Source organism: Callospermophilus lateralis, chromosome 12, assembly GCF_048772815.1.
Source record: "Callospermophilus lateralis isolate mCalLat2 chromosome 12, mCalLat2.hap1, whole genome shotgun sequence".
Taxonomy (NCBI): Eukaryota; Metazoa; Chordata; class Mammalia; order Rodentia; family Sciuridae; genus Callospermophilus; species Callospermophilus lateralis.
In genome coordinates this window covers 99,392,783-99,411,426 of record NC_135316.1, presented here as the reverse complement: position 1 = coordinate 99,411,426, position 18,644 = coordinate 99,392,783, and the positions used below count along the sequence as shown (strand labels likewise).

General features: G+C 47.7%; 1 protein-coding gene across 5 annotated transcripts in view; it reads right to left on the bottom strand.

Annotated features, from left to right (window-relative positions):
- Farp1 (FERM, ARH/RhoGEF and pleckstrin domain protein 1) overlaps positions 1 to 18,644 on the bottom strand; it is a 265,061-nt gene that overhangs the window by 192,578 nt on the left and 53,839 nt on the right. For all 5 annotated transcript variants that reach the window (XM_076872685.1, XM_076872687.1, XM_076872688.1 and 2 more), the window contains exon 2: positions 16,893 to 17,086. In XM_076872685.1, coding sequence (XP_076728800.1) covers positions 16,893 to 17,063 — 171 coding nt within the window. In that variant the 5' untranslated portion in view covers positions 17,064 to 17,086. The remainder of the gene's footprint in view (positions 1 to 16,892; positions 17,087 to 18,644) is intronic.

Here is an 18,644-nt window from a genome sequence, read left to right as displayed (position 1 = left end):
GTGGCAATGATTTCTTCTTTCCCCCCAATCTTTCCCATTTCTTAATGCATAAATTAAAATCTTTAAAATTAAATAATAGTGGTACTAGAGGACAACTGTATATTTGGCTGGTTCTAATGAGAATGGATTTGCATTTCACCATTTAATTGAATATCTACTTCTGGTTTTAGCAATTTCCATCTGTTCTTATTTTACTCAGATACTAAAAGCCATGGCTATAAGCAATTATAGGCTTTTTTAACATCTAATTTTTTTCTTTATAATTTTGAAAGCTTCCCTGGTGCTGAATCACTCTTCCATTCGTGGAAAAAAACCTTGGCCATACTCTTTGTAAAAAAAACACTCCTGGCTTTAATTTGCTAACATTTTGTTTATACCTGTGACTCTTACATTCATCAGTAAAACTGACCTATACTTGCCCTTTTTATATTTTCTTTGTTAGGTTTTCTGCTTATACATTTCTTCTTTCTTTTTTTCTTTGTTACTGGGGATGGAATTCTGGGATGCTTGAGCACTGAGCCATATCTCCAGCTCCATTTTTATTTTTTATTCAGGGACAAGCTCTTGCTAAGTTTCTTAGGGCCTCGCTAAGTTGCTAAGGCTGGCTTTGAACTCACGGTCCTTCTGCTTTGGCCTCCCGAGTTGCTGGGATTATAGGCAGGCACCACCTTACCTGGCATATATTTCTAAGACTATACAATGTATCTGTTTTTTGAAGATTGGCTGTGAATCATCTAGGCCTGGTGCTTTTTGGAGTCTGCTGGTATGCTCATCCTGGAGAAATAAGAGGATTAGTTCATAAAAATTACGTACAAAGTTGTTTGTAGTGGCATGATAACCTGGAAATATTACAAATGTCTGTCAAAACTATGAGCTATTGTGCAGCTATTAAGAAGAGTGTGTTAGATGGATATGTATGGACCTGGAAAGCTGATGACAATTTCTAGTTATTGAAAAAGGAAAACCCCTTGCAACATTTGCAGGACTTTGTAAGAAGATGTCAGTTAACCCACAGCAGATTTACATCAAACACCCAAAGCCCTTACTCCAGGACATGGAAGACTGCTTTGGGCAGGGAGGTCATTGTATTTGAGGAAATAAACACTTCCTTAACAGGGGAAAAAATAATAATACATCAAACTCTTAAAACAACAGCCTCTGAATAAGGGAACTATGGGCAGTTTTCTTTCCTATTCATCTCTATTTTTCCATTTTCTATAATGGGAATGGTGTTTGTATTATACTTAAAAATTGAGGGCCGTAGAGGACTAGGTTTTATGAACTTGACTTCCAGTGTCTGTGGTAGCAGAGTGAGACCACCCTGGATTTTCCCCTTCTGAGGTCCAGAGGGAGTGGTGGAAGGAGAGACCAACGCCCCTCTGGTCACAAGGGTTGGTCCTTTGGGAACTGCTCCCTTATTCAAGGGTCCAGCTGAAAGCCCAGAAATGTCCTTCCCTGGGTTTCTAACTCTTTCTAATGCCCGAGGGTATCTTCTTTCACTCCTTAAGACCCACACTGACCAATAGGCCACATCCCTTACTCCCCGATTGCCTTAGGGAATATCAAAGTCCAGCTTCCTTGGTGAGTTGATGGTTTTCAAAGATGGAACTACCCCTCTAACAATAAGGAACAAGAATGAGGGTGGGGGGAGAGGAAATCGCCAGGCAACACGGGTTTCCTTTAAGAAACACTGGAACCGAACAGAATTCCACAGAATGTGTGAGTTTGTCGGGAGGAACCCAACTACCATGTGTCATTATAAAGACCTAATAAGAAATTTTTAAAAGGAATCACTGGACCTGCAAAGGGTGTAAAACTGCAGATCTCAGCCAAGATGCTGACACCCGGTGAGTCTTGATGGAAGAAAATGACAGCTTAGTATATTGACGACGTGGGGGCCGGACGTCAACCTTTGCTGGACTGGGGGGAAATCCTCAGTCGGAGACATAAGTGTACCCCTCAAGGAAAGATATGGGGTGGCGATTCCCCCCTGCTATCCCATTTCTGAATTACAAAAGAAATATGAGAAAAGAGTCCTTATGAAATCAACATCCTGAACCTTCCAGGGATGAGCAGGGCACTCCACTGAAGAGGAAGATCCCAGGAATTTCTGAGCTCTAGGCTGGGGCAGAAGCTGCACAATCAGTTTCTACAAACGATAAGAGATCAGAATCATCCGTGTCATTCCTTAGAAATTCAAAATGTCCTCCTTGGATGGAGTAGGGATTGCCAGAGCTTTTGTTTCCCCCAGAGAATTCAAACGTCTTCACCTAGAACCTCCCTCTTAGTCCTTATAAGAACATTTATACCCATTTTCTTACCATGATTACCGCATGGAGGGTCTCAGCTGAGGATCCTCCTGTCCTCTTCCCTGACCCTGCCTACTGCCCTATCTGACGGGAGTCTCACGGACAAGGGACTTCTGGGCTCAGCCCTGTCCCTCTCCTGAAAGTCCTGCCTATACACATTCTGGATAGCTCTCACCATGGAGAACTTGCAGCTGCCCGGTCCGTTCACCAGCACTGGGCAGAGAATAATTCAGGACAGTCGTCCGTCCGGCTGGCCCTCCCCAAAGGCTACGGTTACCAGGAACAGAGTGGACACTGATCAGCCATGGATACCAGGCCTCTGTCTCAGCTGGTTCTGGACTCAGCAGAGGATGCTATTTATTAACACCACTCCCTCTGAAAGTTGAAGAATGCTTTTATTTCAACAAAGAAATTTCTACAATGGAAGAGGTAAGAAGAGCTGAAGGAGATGCCTTGCCAACATAGCAACCATCACAACTTGGGAAAGCCCAACCACACACCCCATGACTCTCCACAGTGTGACTGACATCTTCCTCTAGCTGCTGCTCTGTGTGGTAGCGGAACCCTCAGAGGGGCTGAATGGTTGGCCCACCCCAAGGCAATACTGCCCACTCAGAACCTGCAGAATCTGCAAGCATCAGACCCAGGAGGACCAGGAGTCTGTGAACTGAGGTCCTTGAACTTCTGAGCCTCCTAAATGACAATGCACACCACACTGGGCCTTCACAGGGTTCTCACTCAACTTCTGTCAATCAGGGAAACCATTATAGACTACTTCTGGGAAAATCAGAGAACACAACTGAAAACATATTTCACCCTGGAAGCTTTAGATCAATGCATTCTCCCCACACATGCATTTGGAAGTGTAGGATCGTTACCTGCATTATTAATTAGGCATGGAAGTGCCAATTAAGAAGCCTACCCTCACAGCATGGAGCTCTGGAAACTACTTCTGATAAAAATCTTTTCCCACAAATCTGAGCAAATCCCCTTCAGCAGTCAAGTGAAACCTGAAGTTGCTGCAAACCAAACTGCAGTTCAGAGCATAGAAGAGCCAACCAAATGAGACGGGAGAGGGAAAACCAGCAGGCCCCTGCACAGTCGTTATGAAACTAAGCAAAACAAGAAGGGGGAAGCTCAAAGGGGGAGGTTTGTTCTTTACGAGGAAAACAAAAATATGCTCCGTGGGATCCACTAGGCACAGATCACAACAGGGTCCAAATGGGAAGAGCTGCCCCGGCCTGGAACAGCCTTACTGCCTCTGTTTTCCTCCTTCACTGTCAATAAGCTGTTCAGGGCTTTTATTCTCTTCTCACCCCTGCATCCCTCCCTGGATCTTAAGGATTTATTCTGTCCTCTGTCCAAATATCAGCGTGGCCCGGACAGTACTTAGGATGGTCCTCACTCTGCCAGCTCGGCATGGTGAACTGCTGGACCACCCCAGTCCCCTGCATGGCTGGCTGACCCCTGGGCAGTTTCTGTGTGGTTTCCTTCACCTTTGGAAGGACTCCTCCCTTTGAGCTTTCCTCCGTCCACACGTTGAGGTGTGCTTCCCAAGGTGGGTACCTCGAGGAACACCCAATGTGAAGTCCCTCCTAGGTTTATAAAGATACTTTGAGAAGACCAATGAGAGGAGGTGGCCTGGCTCATGATATTCACACCCGTGCTACTGACCATGGTGTGCTGTCCACACAACCTGGCCATAGCTCCCTTCACTGGAGACACTGGCCAGTAGTATTTTCAGTTGCTCAAAATCTAAAGACTCTTAATGAAGAACATACAGAAAAGGGCTGCAGTTGTGGTTCCGTGGTAACAGGCTTGCCTAGCATGCGTGAGGCACTGGATTCGATTCTCAGCACCACATACAAATAAATAAAATAAAGGTCCATCAACAACTAAAAAAAATCTTTAAAGAAAAAAAGAATACAAAATTTAAAAAAAAAAAAAAAAGGAACATACAGAAAAGAAAATAATTGTAGGGACATGCTTAGACCATTACTGCCCTTGGCTGGATAGCGGGAACTTGTATTTTTTGTTTGTTTATTTGTTTTGTTTTAAGCATTTATGCATTTTCCCAATTTTTTTTTTTCCAATGAACACAGAATGAATTAGGGGAAAGTATAACGGGATTCAGAAAGTTTTAGGGTTAATTTCTTCAAAAGATCAAATATGGTTCTTTGGTTCTCACTAAACCTCACAATTTGTACGAAGACACCAAAACCTTTTACGTTCAGAGCTACCATGTTACCAAGCAATTGTTAAAATTAGCCATTATGACACCTCATGGACAATGACAATTTTTTTCAATAATACCTTGGGGAGGGGTGTGCCTGGTTCTCTAAGGTAAATAAGAAGCATTGACTAATTCCTGGGCACGACCAGAGACCACCATGCTACCTGCTTGGAAGTGGTCATCGTATCATCACAACTTGGATTTTAAACAATGCTTGCTTTGTGAATAATTTTTAAAACACTCATATACTAAAATAGTCTGTCCACCTTTTCTTGTACTCCCTTAACCTGTAACAGGCAACACAGTAGAGATAAATGAGGCCCAGTCACTTAAGTGAGATACGCCACATCCCACAGCTCTCCACCAGTGCAACTGACGTCTTCCTCTGGTAGTTGTTCTATGCAGTAGCGTAACCGTCATCCTCTAAAAACAGCCTTAGAGGTGTCCTGCTGCTGCTACGCAATTAACAGTATTTTACATAGTCACTCAGGGACTTCCTATTGGGAATAAAATACAAAGGCCTACAAAATGGAGAAATTCACCCAAATGTTAACATTTTTTTAAAGCTTAACTTTTAAACTTCTTGCAAAACATTCCTGGCTGCAGGTTTCCAAATACTACTACACAGCAGCATAAACACCAAGCTTGATTCATTCTCCCTTCACTGGCAGATGAGTATTTCCAAAGGAGGGGGAGATGTGGGCAGAAGGGTAAAGAAAAGAAAACCTACAACTTTCAGGGAATCAATTAGAGCAAGGTCCAAACGGAATGCCTGGGCCGCTCTCTGCTTGGAATGCCACACGTTACTTAAAAACAATATTTAATTGTAGGATCTACCTGCCAAGAGCAGGAGGGAGAAGCTACTTGGCTTGCTTGTGCAAAGACAAGTTTCATGTAACTACTAAACGATTTTGGTTTCTGAAGTTTGCAAAGTCTTACTATTCAACTGGGCAATTCAGATAGAACACCAAAGACCTTTGATAACTTCAGAATCATTTTGAAATTTGGTCTTTACAAACTCTTCTCAGTCTTTAGTCTAAAAACTGGAAAATAATACAACTAGAGGTGAACTGAGTGGCTTGCTAAGGTTCCACAAGTGGATCAACGAACAAAAAATAATGTCCACCACATAGACTGTTCACTGTTGGTATATACAGGAAACAGGAGCAGTCGGGGAGATCACAAAGAACCCGGTCCCTGATTAAAGGAATTTAACATCTCTCTGGAGGTTAAAATCCATAAAATGATAACAATATATAAAGGGGAGATAAAAACCAAATGAGGCAGCGAATACTAGTGAAACTTAAATGCTCCACTGAATCACCCAGGGCGACTTTAACTCCTTCCCAAATCATATTGCTCCATGGCATAATTTTATATTGATCTTGAAAAATAACAGGGAATTTAATTTACCATCTTAACCATTTTTAAGTGCACGGTTCAGTGGTGCTGAATACATCCACTCTGTTGTGACACTGGTCTCCAGAACCTGAAACCTAACCCTAACCCCAACTTGTAACTGCTCATTTCACCCCCAAGCAGCCATCCTTAATAAACTTTCTGTCTCTAGAAATTTGACTATTTAGGTACTTCTCATAGGTAGAATCATACTGTATTTGTCTTTTTGTGACTGACTTATGTCTCCCAAGGTAAGATTCATCCATGTTGTAGCACAGGTCAGGAATTCCTTCCCTGGAGGCTCTGGGTTGCTCCTGCCTCCTGGCTGATGTAAAAGAGCAAATCTTTTTTTGTGCAAATCTCCCTTCGAGATGCTGCTTTCAATTCTTTTGGACAAATCCTCAAAGCAGGATGACCAGATCACATGGTAAACATTTAATTTTTTGAAGAAGTGCCATGCTATTTCCACAGAAGCTGTACATTCCCACCAACAGTGCTCCAAGGTCCTGGTTTCTCCGGATCCTCCCCAGCACTTGTGATGTTCTGTTGTGTTGTTTTTTCTTCCTTAATAACCACCATCCTAATACACCTAAATTCTGACATGCATTCTGGACTGAATTCTTGACTCACTGTGATTCCGACTTGCATTTCTCAAATGAGTAGTGTTGATCCCTGACATAATTTCTTGAAGACTGAGAGAACGCTGATATGGGAATGAAGATACTTTTGTTTCAACATGGCCAATAAAACAAAAGAATAGGTATTTGCCAGGATCAGAGCCAGTGTTAGAAATGCAACAGGACTGGCTGGAGGGACTGCAGAGTGACCTGTGAGCTAGCACTCCTGAGTCACTAAAAAATGATGGGGAAGAGAGGTGGAGTGAAAAAATGACTTCAAACCAACCCCTTCTACAGTTCACTCATAGGGCCCCAAACTTCAGTTCTCAGTGCAACTAGTATATGTGCAATTTAAGGTCTTTGGTCTCCTCCATTCACTGAGAAAATGTCCCATTTGCACTGGCTGCACAGGGACAGAGCAGAAAGCTGGGCCAGTGAGTTACACTAGGAAAGTCCCAGCCAAGAATGGCCCAAGCACTTTTCAAAGGATGTTTCATTTAAAAAGAAAAAAAGAAAGAAAGTCGATATATATACATATATAATGTGGGTTGAGTTGTGTCTCCCTCCCCCCAAAGAGGGTGAGGTCCCAACCTCCAAAGACAGTGACTGTGACCCATCTGGAAAAGAGGTCTTTGCAGATGATCAAGTCAGGATTACGTCACGGCGATGACCCTAATATGACCATGTTCTTATCTATGAGGATAAACTCACACAGCAAGAAAACCTCGGGAAGGCAAAGAGATGGGGTGGTTCAACTCCAAACCCAGACATCAAAGATCACCAACAAACCAGCAGAAACCCAGGTGGGGACAGCACAGAGCACGCTCTTCCCACAACCTCAGAAGGAACCAGCGAGCGCTGCCAACACCTCCTTCGCAGGCTGCTGATCTGCGGAACCACAGGACAGGACTTGTCTTCTCGCCGCCACCTGGAGTGTGGTACGGGGTTACAACAGCCCCAGCGAGAATAGCTGTCCTGCAACCAGTGCCAAAGCTAAATGAGTGACCAGCCTGGGGAACAGACCACAGCTCACACGCCACCTCGGTGCCACCGTGGAAAGCACTACCAGGGGGTTCACGTGGGTACAGGACACAGAGAAGAAACCCTTGTTCTCATCTAGGACCTTGTGTGCCACCAAACAATGCCCCCAAGAAAACCAAGTCCCCAGGCCCCTGGCCCAGCATCTTTAGAGCTCCAGCTAAAGAGGGCCAAAACAAGTCTGGAAGCTAAGCCACGGGACTTGTCCCCACAGAGAGCGGGCAGGACGCCAAAGGGCAGCTGGCAGTGTCTCCGCTCTGCTGAATGAGTTTTCTGGAGAAAGTTAGAACTTTATTCTCTTCAACTGTCATGTGCCCTCAGGAGCTCCCAAGGAGAAGCCTGCTGTGGGCACTAATGGAGGAAGTGCCCGGGAGGGAAACTGCCCTAACGTGGAAGGAAGGGGAGAGTAAGAAAAAAGCCATGATCTCCACGAGGGGTCGGGAACGCTCCGGTCAGTGCAGCACTCTCTAGATCAAGGGGCTCACAGGGGAGAGCAAGGCACAGTCCTGTGGTCAGCAGACGGGAACTACCACCCTCCCTGCAAGGCCTCCCTGGATACGATGGCCACCAGGTGTGGGACTGCGGAATAGCTGAAGCCAACCAAGGCATGAGATGGTTCACGGCCGCACTGGCGCTGCGTCATAAACTCCCATCTCACGTACCTGTAAATACTGCAGAGACTCACTGTCTTTCGCTTCATCGTTGGAATTCTACTGATAAGATGGCCCACAAACTGAATCACCACAATAAAAGGAATTCTGTGGTGCCTGCCATATGACGCAATGGCCTGTGGGTGGGAGGTGGCACAGGGTCAATGGTGCGGGGGTGGGGGGGGACTTCAGGGAAGGCGGAAGGAGAGAACGAGGGCAGGAGGCCAGAGAGGCAGAAGCTGCAGGGAGCCCAGCCTTGGGGCCTGTGTGTCTTCTAGGAGGCAGAGTCTCGGTCATCTCCTGAGAGAGGGGTGTCCTGCCTACACAGCTGCCTTGCTCTTGGCATCTGGCTGAGATCAGCGGATGGTAGTGGGCAGGGATGTGGTCAGGAAGGCAGCATCTGAGCCATAGACGGCCAGCCCCCCGACTGTGAGACGACACTGTTGGAGCCACCCAGGACTTTGTATGTAGGAAAGTGATTCACCTTTGAACAGAGAAGAAAGGTCTGGTGATTCCCTAACGACTCAGAAAATGCTCTCTGGTCTCACTTGTCACTGCCCCAGACGTTCAGTTGTATGTTCGGACCAGAAGTCACCGAGCCCGGCTGCTGTGACTGCGGACCAAGTGCACACGGATGGGCCACCGGAAGACGGCACCACGGCCACGTGCACGTTAGAGTTCCCGGTACCAATAAATGACATCAGCACAAAGGGCGAGCGAGGAACACAGTCGCCCCATTCCTTTCCCGTGCTGTGAACAGAGTCCTCTGAAGCTGCCAGACTGACATGGCTGTGCCGCTCCGTCTTCACCGAGGTGTGGCAAGCGGAACAGAGTGGCCTCTGGGGTGATGAGAAGACCAGAACGCCAGGAGAAAACACAAAGCAAAGCAAATCGGAACGAGCCGCCGAGCGCCATTTGTCCCTTCCGGAAGGCACCATTGAGATAACCACTGCAGATTCTCCTTTCTGATTAAAAGCAAAGCAATTCTCTTTCATCAGCAATGTCAGCAATGCTCGGAGATCGTACCGATTTCTCATAAGACACCCGCCAGGGAAAGGCCCGTGCCAGTTGTTTCCTGGTCCTCAGTGACGGCAACAAGTCATCCAGGCTATGAACCTAAGGACTGTCTGTGGTCACCCACTCCGGATGCCCAGTACTATCAATCCCCCTCCTGGATGCTCTTGACCTGTCAGCTCCCCAACATTCTGCCTATGACGCTCAGGCCCCAGCCCTTATGGGTCACCACCATGCACATCTGACATTACTATGGCTCTAGTCACTGGGCTTTCCTCCTGTGGGCTCAGCCTCATCCATCTGGTCCTCCCCACCTAAGAGCACCTTCCACTGGCACCTGTCACTGGTACCAGCACTGATGGGTTGGGTGGTCCTAATGGCTCCTTAGGTCTACAACAGTTAACAGAGCAGATAAAGCAGACGCCTAATGCCGAGTGGCCCTGAGCCCCAGACAGCTGACCCATCCCCAGTCACTTACACTAAGCCTAACTGGTACTACCTATGCCTACCTCACAGGTTAGGCACAAAGCAGTGCCTTTTACTAGCAACATAAAGCATTTGCCATAGAAAGGCTGGTGGCTGTGAGTGCCTGTTCCTCAATAATCAATGCACAGACTTGATAAAATCTGACCCTTGGCAAGGGATTTCTGGAAAGGGCAGTGACTTTTATTCAGTTTCTTATCACAGCAGCACCTTGCCTAGCCTGTTGATAAATGTTTGTGGAACCCTTATTGTGCTTCCAAGATCACCTTCCAAAAAACAAAGCAAGAGCCACAGAACCCCATGGTGGTATCTGGTCTAAGTCCCTGATCACATGAATGAGGAAACAGAACCCCCAGACTCTTAAAAGCATTATTAGAATTGCTCTTTCATGTGATCAGTCTATCTACAAAAGAAAATTCCCAAATCGAATAAATCATTCCATATCTTCCTTATGAGATAAAACCATTAAGTCCAACTCAAAGGTTCCAAGTAATGGAAGACAAATAATGATAAAAACACAGCAGATAATTTTTAAAAACCAGTGCAATTTGTGTGTGCAATATTTTCGTATTTACCTTAAAATACAGAAGTGAAATGTCTCCTTCAAATGGACCCACCCAGCCCATACTGCCAGGACTTCCAGAGAGGGGTCCGGCCGTCCTAGGTCTACCCTGAAACCATCTGTCCAGTCTATACAAGTGGGATGCAGGCCTCCCTTAGAATCCCGACTCTAGGAAAATGGAGACATCTTAGGATTTGGGAGACAGAGGAGACCAAGAAATCATCAAGGCGACAATGCATGCAGTTTCTGAGCTAAAGACTCCCCCTCCTCAATTTTAAAGCCAATCAAACTAAAGCACAGAGAAGCTGCATAGAAGTCCACAAAAATGGCAGGAAAGGTACTCAGAAGAAAAGGAGGTTTCATCCCAACTGTCCAAAGGGCCCTCCGTTCTCAGAACACCCAGCGGTCTTCCCAAAGCCACCTGGGACACACGTCTAGCTTGGCTAATGTTTCACCTTCCAGCAAAAGGCTGACGAGGAAAGGAAGAAACAATACTCCACCCGACACAAGTGCCCTATTGTTTATTTTAAAGTACTTTCACGGGCTTTCATTTTTCTGTCTGACCTGCCCAATAGTCAACAATGAAAGCTGGGTCTCCGCTCTGCTAAAGAGCAAAAATGGAAATAAAGCTTAGCGTGAAAGGCAGGAGAAAGACCGACTCCTGTGAGAGTGGGCATGTGCAGCCTGAACGGTGATTTTCCACAGGACGTTTCCTCTCGGCTTCACCCAGCCTCTGAGGTGAGCAAGAGACAGCAGGCAGGCAAGACAGGCAGGGCCAGGGGCCTGTAGCCCCTGTTCTTGATAATTAGACAAGATGATCTCCATTTAAAGAGGGGGATAATCAGCTTCTCCAACTCCCCACATCTTCTCAGGATATGGCCCATTTTAATGTCAGATATGGACATTCCTCAGTGCAGTTTATTCCTTGTATTTATCGGGCCTTTCTGAATGATTCTTTTTTTCAGGGAGAAAATAGCAAACAGCTGTTAAAGAAGTACTCCAATCATCTCGGAGCTAGAGAACTCGCTTTGATCACAGGAGTTGGAACTGAAGTTGAAAGGTCACACACAAACATTCTGGGTCAGCGTTTAAATTTGACTCTTTGCTTCTAAGGAGCTAGAAAGGAAGGCTGGCTGTATTTAGCTGGAATGGTTTCTAGGGGAAAAAAATATCTTATTCTATTAAAATAGTCTTTCAATTTAACCTCAGGAGGCTAGACCCAGACAAGCACCATTTATCATTCAAAGTTAAATAAAACCCAGAGAGGCCCATGCAAAGCACAGTGGACATCAATACTATTTCAGAAACTTAGCCAACAGGAGCCAAGAACAACACTGATCAGGGGAGAGAAATGTGAACTTAGTTTTGAAAAACCCAGCGAACACGTGAAATCCCCTCCTCTCACTCTGGCTGAGGACGCAGCTGCCAGCGGCACTTGCTCTGGGCACAAAGGCCTCCCTTCTGGTTTTAAATGGCCAATTACATTTTATTTAGATCCATCCTCCTCCGCCACTACCAGCAGCAGCTCTTACGTGCAAAGCTTCTGATGCAGCAGCACACAGCAGCCTGGAGCGTGCACACCTGCTGTTCCCACCAAAGTCAGGTCCCCAGGAGGGACGGTGGTTCCAGAAGAGCCACAGCAGAACACTCACAAAGGAAGGTCCCCACCCCAGGGCCTTTAGCTAAATGTGCATCTCACCCACTTGGAGGAAAGGAGAGGAAGAGCCAATCAGCAGCTTCCCCCAGCCCAAGATGGCTGAAAGAGAAACAGAAGGGAGATCAGATGCCTGAAAAATGTTAGGATCGAAGAAGAAAACAAGCACTTTTACATGCAGTTGCTGCAGGTGAGCTCAAGCCTGGGATTTCCCCAAGGGCCACAAGGAGAAGAGGAGGGGCTTTAGAAAGACCAACCTCTGTCGGCGGGTGGCACACACTGCAATCCCAGCGGCTCGGGAGGCTGAGGCAGGAAGGTTGTGAGTTCAAAGCCAGCTTCAGCGACTCGGAAAGGCACTAGGCAACTCAGCAAGACCTTGTCCCTAAATAAAAAGGGCTGGGGATGTGGCTCAGTGGTTAAGAGCCCTGGGTTCAATCCCTAGTATTAAAAAAAAAAAAAGAAAAATCTCTGCTCCATCTCTTCATGGGAGCTGGAGCTCAGGAAGACAGCTTTAAGGTGACCCTCCACTGAAGCCCACCCCAGATGAGCCCTGGGAAGAAGGGACCCCCATGGATGCCCCACCCAGGTGTCCTGAGAATTAAAGAAAATGAAAGGCCTTGCTTCATAGAGGCAATAAAGCACACCCACTGTTTAATCACTCCAGGCCCGACCTTATAGTGCTCCTAATTAGGTCTCCAGGCAGCACGGCAGCCTTGCCACCAGCAGAGCACCTACATGGCCTCTTCAGGGACGTGCAGACCGATCATTCCTCTCAGAAATCCGAGAGATCTTCTGGGCGTTCAATGAACTGGCTGACACTTTCATATATACGTATTCTATATATTTATATGTACGTTACATATGTATGTGTTATATTATATGTAAATATCATATATTATAAATTATATTATATATATATTTTATATGTAAGCGTTCCTGAGAGGTCAACTTGATCTCTTTTTGTCATGCATCTCTGCTGTCAAGGGCTCAGAGCTCAGCCGCCCCAGACTCCTGAGCCACATCACATCCGTGAGCGGCACTCCACAGTGGATAGGACGGGGAGCCTGGGGCCCAACAAGGGGAGGCAGCTCTGACATGGTTCAGCCACTCCTGAGGAGGTGGCTGGAGAGCCTTCCTGTGGGTCCCTTCATCTGTATCCAGGGACAGCACCCACTGTCTCTGAAACTGTGATAACCAAACAAGAGAAAAGAAGTGTGGACAGTCAGTGACACCTACTGAGTGTCCCCGGGAGCCAGGCACCCCCAGGAGCAGGCTGAAATGATGAACAAGAGGCCTTACCCCCAGGAGCTCTCCAGCCCCCTGTCAGAGGTCACCACTGAGCAGAGAAACAATCAGGATTTTCCGTCATGAGGGGCTGATGCAGAAGCAAACACACAGCTGTGGTGGAGGACACCCTGGAGCAGCCGACGCCCCGGGCAGTGCCCAGTAGACCCTCTGTGAAGGTTTGCTGCCCTCTCCCAGGTTTGCTGCCCTCTCCTGAACAAGGAGAGCCATGCGCCATCCTCAGGCAAAGGAGAAGAGCCGTGCCACCCTGAAAAGCTGCACAGGTGCCTGAGGAAAGGGACACCGAGATGCAAGTACAAGAAGAGGCTGCAAGGAGTAAACACCGGGAAGAAGCCATCCACCTCACCCCACAAATGTCAGAGAAACGAGGTTTGTTTACCAGAGGGTCGTGAAGACCGGGCACATAAAACCTTCTCAGGGACCTCAGTGGAGGTGGCCTGGCAGGGGGACGTGCTATGAACCCTTCCAGAGCCCAGGAGTCACCATGTCTTGCCACCTCCACCCAGAGATGATAAAACACCACGCAAGAGCTTACCATAAATACTGTTTTTTTGAGTCTTCCTCTCGGCAGAGGAAGAACCCGAAAAGACAGTCCAAGCTCAGCAGGAAAGGTGGCCGTGGAACTGGCTACAGAATGGAGAACACTGTCCCGCTCTCTGCCCTGGCTTTCAAAAGGTTCAACTCTTCACAGTAATTTTTTTTTTTTAAGTTTATAAATAATGATGGAAACAACCAGGGGGGTATGATTTGGTTCTTGGTGCCAAGAAATATTTAGGGAATTTGCACTTAAAACGACTGCTTTGACTTTTGAAGATGGATGCAGGCAGAGTAGGAAGACGAGGCCCAGCGCAAGAAATATTTAGGGAATTTGCACTTAAAACGACTGCTTTGACTTTTGAAGATGGATGCAGGCAGAGTAGGAAGACCAGGCCCAGCGCACTCGGTCCCCGATCCCGGGGGAAGAAGACGGGGTTCACAGAAGAACGACCCCAGAGGGAAACTCCAGAGACTTCTGGCCCTGTGCCCTGCTCATCTGTGTCGCAAACGCAAGCAAGCAAGCGAGGAGAATTCACTCACTGGGGGCCCAGATGGCGCTGGCGGAGAGGACACTTCCAGGGCCAGACCCTTGGCTTTGAGAGGTCTCAGCAAAAAAGTTCTGGAGCAAGATTTTAAAACAAGTCAATTCTGGAGCTGGGCCTCTGCAATCCTGCAGTCACTGCCCTCCAATCCAAGTGCCGTGACTGAGTCACCACGGCAGCCCTGATGGCTTCCAGCTGTGGATGGCCTGGCTCGAGCTGTTCTCCAAGAGCACAAGGCAGCAATTTAGAATCCGCTCCATCCATAGAAATGCTGACACTGGCTGTAGCCCGTTAGGGAAAACATCTGTTGCTCATGGACTAAGAAGAAAACATTCTGACCAAACTAGAAAAATAAAATATGAATGGATGAGGCCTGTCAAAACGAGCAACGCCACTGAGTTCTACTGTAGAATAAATGCCCTCCAACATTCAGTCAGCAAGCATGGAATGAGGGCCCACTATAAGTCAGGCACCAGGCTAGAGGCTAGGGGTATAATAAGAAGGCAGGTCCCTAGCCTGAAACACAGATTCTGTAGTGGCTAAGCACATCAATGCCCAACCAACCGTACATACTATCTTTCCAGGATGCGCCAAGAATTGTTCTAGATACTTTATTTGTACTGACTTTTTGAATTCGCCTGTAACACGGGGTAAGGGTTATCATCCTCCTCCTCTTATGGAGCAGAAAGCAGAGGCCAGGTAGTCTAGCTCCACCCTGATAAAAACAGTCCCTGCCTCAGGGAGGAGCATCTGGGTGAAACGAATAGGATCTTGAAGGGTGCACAGGAGTTTATTGGGGGGCTAGGAAAGATTCCTTCCAGAGAGGTTAAAAATGCAAAATAGAGCATCAAAAATCACTAACAGAGGAAAACAATTCTGTTTCTACTTCTTGAGCAGGGACTCCCTAGCTAAACAGTAACTAGGAATAAAGCCTGGACATTCTTTGGTGTGGGGACACTGAAGAACCACAGTGAAGTTCAGTACAGTGACCCCGCGGCCAACACACGACGGCAGCACTTGCCAGCTCCTCGGACCAAATCCCGTTTGGAAGCACCATTTAACAGCAGGTGTTGATAGAGACTGGGCTCTTCATGGCCCCCACCAGGAAACACTGAACCGAGTGCCCCACCCAACAGTGGCCAGGAAGAGACAAGAGGCGGAGGGCAGGAGGTCCAGGTTCCGGAAGGTCTAATCCTCAGACCACTGCAGGTGCTTTTCTCAATGTGCTTTATGACTCCAGAAAGCAGCACCGGCTCTGTTCACTGGAATAGGAACGCATCCCCAAGTCACTGCGAGATGAGAATCCCACCACAAGAGAGTTCGAAAGGGGCCAGGGTTGTTTGCAATGAGCGATAAATTGGCAGTTTTAAACATGACTATCGTGGGGTTTATCTTTCCCTCAGACACTTAATTCACACTCTCTGAACAATGTTCTTTGAAATAAATGTAATTTACTGAATTATATCCCATAAACAATTAAATGATGGGTTACCACCGTTGACGGCAATTATTAAACCTTAGTCGCTCCAGCCAACAAAATAATGGTCAGACCGTCTCCACTTTAAAAACAGGTGTGTTCCCAAGTTTGTAAGTTGGCAGTGTGGAATTCAGGAGTTATTTTCTCCCTTCACGATGTCCAAGGTGCACCATTTAACAGCAGGTCAGAGAAGACGGTCCTCAGGGAAACCCACCCTTCCTTCTGGAGAGCCCACCCATGAGGTGCCCTCTGGCCTGGGGACCTGAACATGCTGCGCCAGGTAACGGGTACTGCGTGCTGGTGGCGGTCCCTCACCCTCTAGCAGAGCCACTGGAGGAGGAGGCCAAGGAGAGGATGAGGCAGGGGCTCAGGAAACAGCAGAAGCCTCACGGTGGGCAGGGCAGGTGCCTGGGCCAGGGGCTGCAATTGGTGCCGAGGTCAAGGCCACTGGCTCTCCCTGTGCTTGGCCTCTGGCCACCACATGATTCCTTCCCTGGCCCTGGGATGACGGGCCTCTGTGTTTCTAGGGCTGCCACACGGGGGCCTGTGTCGGGGTTTCCCACACTCCCCATGCCCCACCTGCCAAGGCCACAAACGTGGTCTCTCCTGATTCCCCAACATGAAAATACACATACGGCTCTTCAGTGGATTTCTCAGGATTTTTCTTGCCAGAACTCTGGACACAAGTGAAATGGAACACAGATGGATGGACAGACAGACATACACACACAGGTGCGCGTGCGCACGCACACACACGTGTAAACACTCATATGAGAGAGAAATCACATGTAATATTAGCAAATTACACTAGGATCCATCATGCATACATACACATGCACAATTATGGATATGTGTGTGCAGAAAGTCAGGAAAACACAAGTGACAAGGTCATTCACATCACTACATGAGCAATTCATACACAAATCTGAAAATTGGATTGCTCAGGACAAGAATGTGTCGTCGGAGCCAAACACGCAGACCTTCTCCGGCCACCTCCTGTCTGAGACGTGGGAAAGACCTTCCCACCCAAGGCTGCCCACACCCTTGGGTTCACAAACACACCCTCTACTTACCGGAACCTCAAAGGCCTCCTGGGTGTCATCCAGCATCTGGATTTTGATGGACATGAGTTTTCCTGAAGGCGTCGGAGGAGGCTTCTGCCCATGTTCCAGGGTGCTGATCCCCGAATTCTCTGGTGCTCCCAGTCGTGAGCCTGGGGTGGGCTTCTGCTCTATTTCCCCCATGATGAAAGTAGCTTATAGAATATCTGCAGGAAGCAGTGAGAAAAATACATCAAGAGTCTTTAGAATTACTTAAGTAACTCTTATCATCTTCTCCCCTTTATTATGGGAATTTCTCCAAATCACACCAGGGTGAGCATGCTCTCCACCTGTCCCCCCACACGGGGACCCATGTGGCTGCCTCCAGTTCATTCACCAGCAATGTCACCTTTAGACACACAAGGAATGAAAATATTTTTGCATATTTTAGTCATCTGCATAGTTTTGCATGTTGCTGCATATTTTATTCTTTTCTTAGTCTCACAGTCAGCTCTTAATTATTCATGGTTGTGTTCCACATTTTATTCAGTGTCTACAGTGAGCGAAGCACTGCTTTCTACGCGATAAGATGGGCTGGGAAGAAGATAACAACGCCCAGGCCCTGTCGTTAGCCAGTTAATTACCTCGCATGGACACAGTAACATATTACGTGGTGTGGGAATTATGAGATAAATGGAGAAAACACACATTGTGGCAGCTTTTAATCTGAATGAAGGAATGATCACACCTCACATGGACACAGGCAGGGTCCTCGAGTTTCTATTACAATAGAAATACTACAATTATTATATTACAGTAACTTCACGATTCACTTCTTCCTCATCACACAAAACGATTCTCTTCACTCCCGGCACCATCCACCCTTTGCCACAACACACCGCCCTCGGCCCTGCCAGCCACCGGGGTCCTGCTCCAGGCTTCATGTGCATGCCTGTCCCTGGCTGACCGCTCCACCTTCTTTCTCCACCTGGAAGCCTCTACCACGGCTTTACCCCTCAGTTCAAATGTCACACCCTGGACCCTGGAGGCACAGCTCACATGCTGCCATCCTCTCTGTGCTCCTGGCTCTGTCAAGGCCACCCAATGGTGGAGGAGCTCCATGGTGGGGTGGCACAATGGGGACCCTAAAGGAGGTCCCAATCTTGCACACTCTTTGCATCTCAGCACCCACCTAAGCACAAAGCCCGGCAGAGGGGAGCTCAGTGTGGGCTCCCTAAAGACCACGCCATCAGCTGGCGCATTTGTACGACGGCTGCAGGTGAAGCATGGAAGGGACACCGAGGAAGGCGACCTCTGAGGAAGACGAGGGTTTCAGGGTGGGGGAGTCTTCCACTGAGGGGAGGCGGCTCTGAGCGCAGTTGTGTCTCAACAGTGGAGCAATCCTTGGACAGAGACAGGAGACACACAAGAGGGACAGAGGAGGACTCGGGACAGAAGTGAGATGGCACGTGGGCAGAAGAACAAGAGGCACACGTGGAAACAGGCTGAGCTAAGACCCAGAGGCCCGCGAGCGCCAGCCGAGACATGCAGCCTGTACCCTGTAGGCACAGGACACTGCGGGGCCAGAGTGACACGTGACAGAAGAAGCAGCTTAGACAAGAGAACCTGCAGAGGATCGGTGATGGAGAAAGAGGTGGGAGGGCGGGGACCAGGACGTCCATTCCAAAGCCATGCTTGAGTGACAGCTTGGACAGAGGGATGGGACGAGGGGAGATGGATAAACCCGCCTTTGTGGACACATTAACCCAGTGTGTGAATGGTCAG